At 33.9% G+C, this 10,936-nt stretch overlaps 1 protein-coding gene across 1 annotated transcript; it reads right to left on the bottom strand.

Annotated features, from left to right (window-relative positions):
* Positions 1 to 7,742: 7,742 nt before the first annotated feature.
* On the bottom strand, positions 7,743 to 9,357 carry LOC128226485 (uncharacterized). Its single transcript, XM_052936374.1, has 3 exons — positions 9,184 to 9,357; positions 8,291 to 8,394; positions 7,743 to 7,966 (listed from the first exon to the last, which is right to left on the bottom strand). Exons 1-3 carry the CDS (start codon positions 9,355 to 9,357, stop codon positions 7,843 to 7,845), a joined length of 402 nt encoding a protein of 133 aa, XP_052792334.1. The 3' UTR covers positions 7,743 to 7,842.
* Positions 9,358 to 10,936: the final 1,579 nt, after the last annotated feature.

Raw genomic sequence — 10,936 nt, forward strand, 5'->3', positions numbered from 1 at the left:
CGTCGTTGTTTTTACCCACGTATGGCCCCAAGTACACTGACAATATATCCAGTCGGGGTAACCACCATCATCGGTTTTATCAAATGGCGGTGTTTGTGGACGCTTGAAGAAGAATAAATGCGTTTTACTAGTTTCATCTCAAGCTGCTATTTATCATGAAACATTTATCTATATTTATTTATCTTTTTTTAAGTATTGTTAGAATAAAAAAGTAAGTATTTCATACCAGAAAGACCTTCGCAGGAATGTGTAATTGCCACTCTTCTGTACATATAAGTAGGTGCCATCTAGCACAAGAATGGCCACGTCCAACCCATGTGCAAACAGCTCCTTGGCAAGAGTTCGTGTTTGTCTATGAATAACTTCATCTCGTGTGATATGGCCAAAGCTGACATGCAGCAGAACGAAGTTTTTTAATAGAGCATTTCTGGCTGATGTTAACGTTCCTCGTACCTATCAGTTTATGATAGAACAGGTGCTTAAATATGCATTTACAGTTTTATGGCATCACGATAACAGATCTCAAACATAATTGATATTTAATAATTGTTGATAATCGTTTGCATACTATTATAACGTGTATCTTATTGATGTCTTCTTGAATAACATATATTTAATGTAACAGTAGTTTAAGAGTTTACATTTAACGTAAAAAACACACAACAAAAACAGGCAATAAAAAATAAAATGGGAAATCTGAAACAAAGTTTATCTAAAATATTGTTTTAGCCTTAATACATGAAAACGGTTCATGCCGAAGAGTGTTCCAAGAATGGCATTACCAAGGCCAGTCCGAAGTTTAACCAGCAAAACTGCGATACACGTTCGGAGTGACCGTACCCTAGAATAACGTAAATCTTCAGCTGTTGCGAAGGATGTGAGGTCATCGAACTGATCCTTGGTGAGACCAGTCAAGTTTAAATAATATTCATTGGTGATGTTAACTGGCAGGTCAAACTTAAGTTTTGCGCTGGTTTTAGGTTCTAGAACCTCATGAGAAGACGGGTCACTTCTGTTCCACTCATTGTTGTTGGTTGGGTAAGATTGGACTTAAAATGTTCTTCATTGCAGATGGACGGTGAAACGAAGCCGTTTTCCATGATTTCTGCACACGACCGTGCCTTGCTTTGTAAGAGCACACCAATTCGTACGAACATGTCACGAATTGCCATGGCCGAAACTACAACTATTTTCTTAGCTGAGCCGTTACATACAACACAGCGACTATGGCCTTTCCCTGTAGATTTCACTCGTATGTTACAAACAGGGCTTTTTATTGTACATTTCTTGACTTCGACGGCCTTTCTACGGTCCTTGATCTTGATATTTTGGTAATATCCCAGCTTACATTTGTTACATATGACATCATCGTCGCAGGTCCTTTCAATTAAAAATGTTTTTCTTAAATATTTCCTTAGTGGTTTATTTTGTGAACCTGCCACTGGCCGTCTGTCTTTTGGTTTTAAACGTTTTGTGCAAACTATGCACGTGTATTGTTTAGCCATACTGAAAGCATACAACTCTTGTCGTAAACTAACTACCAAAATAAACAAAATACCACGCGTCCATTATTTGCTTTAACACAAGGACAACAATGGAAATAATGGATTTATAATTCCTTTTGTGATATAATTTGTGTAGTATGTCCTTGAGTACTTGACATGGACTATTTGATTTATTTTGTTTAATGTTTTACTAGTGTATAATGTTTCCATGTTTCATACAGATATATGGTTCTTTTTTTCTTTTTCACAGAAATATGGTTCTACACGGGTGATGAACTATTAGTTGTGTTTAACCTTTATATTCAAACTACTTATAAACGCATTCTTATAGAAAAACAAATAACTTTTGATAATTAAATTTAAATTTAAATGTTAGTAAAAAAGTATATTGCACAAAAAACGAATCATTTACACACATATAATTTATGTATTAATTTTATTATCTCCCTTGTCTGTGCTCACATTAAGGAAATTAGTGCCCTTAGTCGTAATTTGGCGCCATTTGACAGACGACTTTTTCTCGAGTAGAATAAAAATAAGACATAATTTAGCAGGTCTTGTAGTATTACATATCAGCTTTATTCGTGATATTGTTCTTTTCATTTCTAGTTCACTTCGTTTCACTCAGATATGAAATGTAGATAAAAATACATTACCTTATAAACTGCGATTGGCTGTTGGGTTGATCCGGATTTTGAACCTATGGTTAAAAAAAATACCAACACCTTTCAATACTTTTTCAAACGTTGAAAAATACTCGACACAAACAATCAAGTCATAAAGTACTTTTTCTCAGAGCGTATGCTTAGAAACGGATATTTGATTAAATCCTGGTGGTACTCAACCTATTTTTGGAAATATTGAATCGATTATTTTTAGTAAAAATATTTATGAGTGATCCCAAGTTTCAGACGATGTATTAAACCAAAACACACAAACACATATGACTAGACATTTTTTTGGTCACATTTTAGTTCTAAATTACCAGTACTAGGTAAAAAACAAAAGTATTAAAGATGCACACTTACTCCCATATAAGATTTACCAGAATTGATAATATTGTTTTAATTTTCCAAAAGGGATAACTAAATGTCGTTAACAATGGTTCTTATGAAGGATACCGCGTTTAATTTGAAAGTAATGAATATAAAACACGTTTTTTTTACCTTATGATACTATAGTAGACCACAGTAAATCTTTTAGCATTCACCAATCATTAAATATTTTTGCGCTTTCTGCTATTAAATACACGGTTACAATCTTGTTATCAGTAATTAATATTTTCCGTAAATGCATTATTTAGTAATTAGTTAAAGGTTTATCAGTCAAAATTGAGGTTTGTTATACATGTGTATGTATTGATTTTGAATAAGAGTGTCACTTTCATTTTAAATCACGTACAAATGAAGAAATTAATTTTTTGGTATTTAAGGGTAGAGCGCAGACAAGTATCACGACCAAACTTTGCATAGTAGTAAATTAAATAAAAATGCATCCGATGTGAAAACATCTCAGTGACACTTGCATGCGCCCGGTGTTAATTTTTACTTTAAAAACGCAAAAATCGGGAAAATCAACGCTTTTGGCGCGAAACCACGTGCTTTGTGCGCCGTTTTTGACGTCATCTGTTTGCTGAGCGGAAAACTATTCGGAATGAAATGCAGTTTACACGTTACTCTATTAACAAGATACCCAAAAGGGCCTATGCTCTACTGGCTGGGTTTGTGTGGTCAACATCACTGTTTTCGTAAAGAACCAACCCCTTATGGGTATCTGAATACTCAAAACTGAAGACTGTATCATGTTCGCAAGCACTTATTATACAATAGCATTTTTTTATACCATATTATATTAAGGCTCATAATCAAATCATTTCAAGGCCCATAATCTAGGCATGCATGGGCAGATCTAGCTGGTTTTCAAAAGGAACCCAGCTTTAATGGATATCCAAATACTGTACAAGTTTCATCGAGATACAATCAAAACTGAAGACTGTATCGTGTTAACGAGCAATTGTTTACTGACATACTGATTTTTTTATACTATCAAGGCCCATAATCTAGACATGCATGGGCGGATCTGGCTGGTTTTCAAAAGGAACAGAGCTCTTATGGATATGTAGATACTGTACAAGTTTCATCGAGATACAATCAAAACTGAAGGCTGTATCGTGTTAACGAGCAATTGTTTACTGACAAACTGATTTTTTTATACTATCAAGGCCCATAATCTAGGCATGCATGGGCGGATCTGGCTGGTTTTCGAAAGGAACCGAGCTCTTATGAATATGTAGATACTGTACAAGGTTCATCGAGATACAATCAAAACTGAAGGCTGTATCGTGTTAACAAGCAATTGTTTACTGACAAACTGATTTTTTTTTATACTATCAAGGCCCATAATCTAGGAATGCATGGGCGGATCTGGCTGGTTTTCGATAGGAACCGAGCTCTTATGGATATGTAGATACTGTACAAGTTTCATGGAGATACAATCAAAACTGAAGGCTGTATCGTGTTAACGAGCAATTGTTTATTGACAAACTGGTTTTTTTATACTATCAAGGCCCATAATCTAGGCATGCATGGGCGGATCTGGCTGGTTTTGAAAGGAACCGAGCTCTTTTGAATATGTAGATACTGTACAAGGTTCATCGAGATACAATCAAAACTGAAGGCTGTATCGTGTTAACGAGCAATTGTTTACTGACAAACTGATTTTTTTATACTATCAAGGCCCATAAACTAGGCATGCATGGGCGGATCTGGCTGGTTTTCGATAGGAACCGAGCTCTTATGGATATGTAGATACTGTACAAGGTTCATCGAGATACAATCAAAACTGAAGGCTGTATCGTGTTAACGAGCAATTGTTTACAGGATTTTTATACTATCAAGGCCCATAATCTAGGCATGCATGGGCAGATCTGGCTGGTTTTCGAAAGGAACCGAGCTCTAATGGATAGGTAGATACTGTACAGGTTTCATCAAGATACAATCAAAACTGAAGGCTGTATCGTGTTAACATGAATTGTTTACAGACGCACGGACGCACAGACTACGTACACATTACCATCGCATAAGCTCTTCTGGCCTTTGGCTAAAAACTGTCTGTAACAGCAGTTTATAATTAAATATTTTTGAAATATAGAGGCCGTAAATGCCCATTAACGTACGTTGTCCTTTAATTTTTTAAAAGTATTAGATACCTCAGTTTTTTTTTAAACATACGTTACTGTTCACGTGGTTACGATTGTCGATTTTTTATCTTAGTAGGGATAAGCCAATTCACCAGTTAGTTGTTCCTTTCTCCAGTTAAATGTTTCGAGTTAATGTTTCTTATTGTTTATTTTTAGTTAATATATGTATTGTGAAAGTGCACGTTTTGAAATCAAAACAAAATAATATATTATACATAAAAAGCGTGTTTTTGCCAAAATGTTAGTTTTTCAATTTGTTGCGTTTTTGTTAACAGCCGTTTCTGTGGTCCTGTAAACATCTTTCTGTATAGAAAAATCCTTCTATAATGAAATTTCAGTGTACCATATTTCATATCGAACACTATTTTTAGATAAGAATATAGAATGTCTTGTTTGTACCAAAGAAACTTACGTACTAGTAAAAATAAAGTACCTTCACTAAGGTGTGTCTAATAAAACAATGAACATGAGATTATTGAAATCATTATGAAAATTTCATAATAATATACCTTTCGTCCAAATGGGACCTAATAAAATGGAAAATATAAAAGTTGGATTTGATATTTTTCCTAATCTCAAATGCAAGGTTTTATTGAGAAACAGCGAGTAATCTGTTTGACTTCAGATTCTGTTATGTTCTGGTTACTTCTTTCTAATAACTCTGAGGTAAAACAATAACATGTCAAGTGTAAATACCAGTAGAATACAAGAGACCACAATGGCTAGATTCCGTTGCCGTATTGAAACGAAAGAAAGTCCTTAAAACGTGATTAAACAATCGAGTTTAGATCAACTTGAAGCAACGTTTTTAGTATGAAACTGCTATGCGTGTATATATTATCTGATAAGATAATTAACAAAAGTTTCTGCTCGACACCTTCGTTTTTTGTGTGATTTCTTTTCATTTATTTGCTATTTTGCCATAAAACGACATCCCTAAAATACCAATAAATTGGCAGTCACTAATAATATTATTTTTAATAGTTCTTTAAAATATAGATATGTTCCTGTATTATAACGTACAGTAAAAATGCGAAACATGGCTGCGATGTACTTACCTTTGTAGCGATTTTTACGGTTAGTATTATCAAAGATCGTGCGAAAAATCGTATCGGTAATGTTAACGAAAGGTTTACGATTTTAGCTACGTCTGTCTTATCAAACGTGTCGCAAGAATATCAGTATTTCATAACCTTACGATAATCGTACGCGTCCTCTTCAAAAGGATGTATTTTATTGCATATGTGTTATCTGCTTGAGAACTGTCACTTTGACGTAACGGTAAAGGCGGACCCTGTCGGTATATAAATATATAATGTCGTCTTCAACTGGAAAGGACAAGAAGAGGGCCGAATTGGACCCTTGAAGAAAGGGGTGTGCTTATCGAGCTATACCGGGCTAGTTCTCACACGCTGAAAATGAACTGGGGAGAAGTTGCTGACATGTGTTTCGATTGTTTACTTTCTGTTTAATTGACACTTACAATTATGCCTTTATGGATATGTTTAGGCTAGTCAGTAGCAAAAGTTATTTTTCACGAGTAGATATGTACTGAATAATTTACTTCAGTTGTAATAAACTTGTTCAGAAGCGGTAATCACGTGGTACATTGTTTTGATACCAAGCACTAAAAAATGTTGCGCCCAGTGAGACGGTATGTATATTAATTTTGTTTATTTGCTCTCCATAATCAAACAATTAAATTTCCTAACATCAACCATGTTCCAGCGCCCAATTTTCCCTGTAATATGGTACCTTCCTACGTTATGTTTCCATAGCAACGCACGCATTTTGCGGATATAACGCTACAACCATTTTTCGAACCAAGCTGTTAGGAAATATTATTCAAACCAAGCACTTCATCATTTTATACGCTTAATGTACTTCTTTTTCAGGCTGATAAACAAGCCGTTCAACAGCTGGAAACGCACACTCCTCCTGTAGCATTGAACTATAAAGGTTGTATATGTATTCTTATAATGTACTATACCATTTAATTTCAAGAAGAATTTTATTGAACAGTCCGAGCATCGTTATTTTTATGGTAAAACTCTAATTTATAAACAATATAACACAATTTCTCCGCTCAGAGTTATTTGAAAATCATAATCTATTAAAACATTCATCGAAGATATGGATAAGAAGTTATATAAAAATATATCAGGAAATTTTTCTGCAATGACTGCACCATGTTGGCGGTGTTTTATTTCCGTCTAAACATTAACTCGCATAATATAATGGCCATTTCTTTGTATACGTCACAACAATTCATTCCTAAGTACTATTTTGTTGTGATCGTTTATTTTAACTCATAACTAAACTCATGTATTTTCAATTAACAGGTATCATGCATTTGACTTATCAGCACGGAAAAGGTTGCCAGGCCGGAAAATATACGACTGTTTCAACAGATAGAAACAGCTCGCTAAAGGGCAATCTGGGTGTGCGTTGGGAGAAAGCCAGTTGAAATGACTCGATAATGGTTACTACAAAACGGATAGGCTTGGAATAAATAACGATTTACCATAGTATTTATTCATTGTGAAGTGTACTGAACATCATTATTATACTAAACATTATTATTTTGTCATTTGCAATTTCAGAATTTGTCATTTGCAATTTTAGAAAATTTTATCAAAGTTCAGACCAAATATTTTGAATGCAGAACATTTTTTATCAGAAGAAACAAATGAAAGTATCAAATTATGGTAAATAATAAAAATGACAACGTCAATGAACAGACATATTATTCAATCCCAAATGTATAACAGTAACAAAAATCAACATTTAACTCCAACAATTTCGCAACCTGTGAAACGCCCTAACTTCCCTAGGCAGTTATATAGAAATGATCTGTCGTCTGCTGTGACAGTCCTCTTAAGGGCCCTGGATAAAAAAAAATTTCAACAGACATCGATCCAGACTTCAAGCTTTTACCAGACCAAAGATTTTTTTTGTCAACTTGGTTCTTTGCTGTTGTAAATTAGGCAAGTTTTTTACCAGTCGTGCTCAAATCATACCAAACATGACTGATGGGTCAGGCAGTATCTGCAAATCGTGGTATTTAATCTTAATTGTTCTAGTTAATCAATAAAATTTATGTTAGCATTTCATATTAATAATGTAATTATAATATTTTTACCTGTACTCTTGTTGCCTTGGGGGATATAAGTCAGTCATTGTAACTGTAGTCTTTGGAGGTGCTGACTTCGGATGTTTGAGCCAACTGCATTTTATATCTGTTTTGCTAGCTCTCTTGTACCTGCAAACAAATGTACAAATGATGACCACATTTGAACAACATTTAAGAAGCAGTTATTTTACTATTGGAGACATATTATTGTACTTCAAAATGATAAATCACTGCTATGATTTCCGTTCAACAGTAAAAATGTATTTTTAGTCTCAATTAGTAATGTTCATATAGCCTTAGAGTACAATAATCTGTATTTGTCCCAGCTATAGCAAATAATAATATCATTGAAAGTTAAGAGCTTTTTATGTGTACATATGGATATTTCGGATAAAAACTTAATTATATTCAAAATATATATCACAACTGGACAAAAGTGATTAAAATATTTACCCAAACAACAAGACTGCTGCTACATGATGGCATTTATACTCAGCCATAGGGCATTGGCAACGTGTAGACTGCACTGCACCATTGTTTTCTTGCTCTAGGAATATCTGGGGGAAAAACACAGAAGAGCCTACTATAAATGTAATACATACTATATATTTAGCATTACTGAATGAAAACAGTGAAAACCAAAAAATAAAGTCTAAGTGAGCTTTGCAACCATAACATCAAGTACAATATAAATCATTAGGATACATGTACAACATTATACATGTTCTATCCACAGGGGGCAGAAGCAACTTTTTTTTAAGTTTTCCTAGCCTATATATATATATATATATATATATATATATATATATATATATATATATATATATATATATATATATGTATATTAATTTTTATACATTAGAGAGAGAGAGAGAGAGTGAGGGAGAGCGAGATTATATACATTTACTCTCTATATATACATAATGGATAGGAAAGCTTACAAATAGTTTGCTTCTGCCCCCTGTGGTTTTGTCTGTCATCTGTCAAATATGTTTTCATCTATATTTAAATATGTCGATGAACAATAAAAAAGTAAATATTTGATAAATACACAATATTTTATAGATGCATAAGGGTAATCATTTATATACATGAATGGACAGGTGTACTTCACCCACAAACTCAACGTTTTCAACCCTAAGATGGACAGAAGAGAAGATATGTAATACATCACTATAGTCATCAATAAATACTTGTTATTATTTAAAACGTAGTTCTCCACACATTTTTGTTTGAAAGTAACAGTTCCGGGATATTAACCAAGGCAGCAGGCACTATGAACCGGATTTAATCGATTTTTTGTTGACTGTACAGTAATGCGTAATACACAAAATGATGTTTTTTACCTGGACAGAATACGACGTATCTCTCATGGATGCCTGAACATTTGCCTGTATCACTCTCAGTTCATCGATGGAAAATCGTAATACTCTCCCGCTTTCTACCGCTGCTTCACTTTTTCTAGTAAGCTTCACATGACCGTCGACGTATCTCGACCAGTACAAAATTGATAGCGCCATGGTGTAGTTTGTTTGTACCCGGAAGTGCAAACTCTCGTTAATTCTCGGAGGTCACATGACGTGACTTACATGCCCTATTGTATCTCTACTGTGTACAATATTTTCGCATATTTTAACGTTTAAAATAAACCAAGAGAATATATGTTGCTATACATTTTAGCTCTTAACATTGTATGCGTCTGTCGAGTTGTCTCTTATTGATCTGCATACCTTAAAATATTGTATTTCATAGCATCAAAACTAATCAATTAACGGTTAGTCTATAAATTTCTTATACTTTAAGAGTATTAGTTTCGGGAAATGGCTGAGGAACAAATAATCAATTCGAATTAATGTTTATTATTTTCATTTTTTTTTAGACAAAAGTATGCAGTGTGAAAACAACACACATAACTAACGTAACAGTATGAGTGTATGTATAGAATGTGTATAAACCATTGTTAACATGAACATGCTATATTAATGTAATAAATATTGTATAATTATACTTTTGACTTATGCAAATACATACAGCCATGAACATATAACAGCAATTAAACAAAAATCGAGAACTGTATCATTAACATAGTAATTACAAACATAAACTGAAAATTATCACAAATTGATATAACATTCAATTGGGTTAAGAACCGATCATCGCAAGCAGATGATAACATTAGTCTGTTTAAAAAATATAAAAAAACAGTTCACTCAATCACTTATTTACGCACTTCTTGACGCTTCTATAGTAGCTCAGGCCGGAACGTGAAGCGTATTCTTTACCACAGCTACACTTCCTCCCATCGGTGGGATAACAGATGAACCACCAGATCTCGTCGAATGTGGTATTTAGCACCACAAATTTCACATTCCATCTAGGCGTCTGTATGTACCATTCTCCGATGGTTAAACAAATCCCCTTTTGTGGCAAACGCTTTGTCACAGTCGGTACACTGGTTCTGCATTTCCTCACTATGGGCACAACCTCTGAAATATGATTAAATAAAAATTTTAAGAATGTATGTATCCTGTATTTGCAAATTGTAACATTTAAAATATTTCTTTATATTTAAGTTAACATTTTTAATGCATAAACATAAATGTAACGACTTCGAAATATGACAATCTGAAACGATAGTTTACCTGTGGCGTTTTGAGTGGCTTTGGCTAAAGAACATAATCTCACAGTATCTGTATGGTGCTGAGCCTGTATATTTTCTTTAATGTATACTTAATGCGCCTTTGGTCTTGTGTGATTTCCCACAATGTCGGCATAACATATTCTGCAACAATATAAAAATTACATAGTGCTTGGTTCGAATAATATTTCGTAATGGCTTGGTTCGAAAAAAGGTTGTAGCGTTATTACCGCAAAATGCGTACGTTGCTACGGTAACATAACTTAGGGCAGATCGATAGGGCTACATGCAATGTTCATAAATAGCTCTGTTAACGAAATTGTGTATATAATTGTGTATATAAATGACGAAATTTAGAAATAAATGGACAGTTCATGCTTGGTTCAAAGATTTCCGCAGCACATTTCGCCTCGATTGAAAACTTGTGACACGCATTCCAAGTAAACTACAGAACTGTCTGA

This window comes from Mya arenaria, chromosome 3 (assembly GCF_026914265.1).
Source record: "Mya arenaria isolate MELC-2E11 chromosome 3, ASM2691426v1".
Taxonomy (NCBI): domain Eukaryota; kingdom Metazoa; phylum Mollusca; class Bivalvia; order Myida; family Myidae; genus Mya; species Mya arenaria.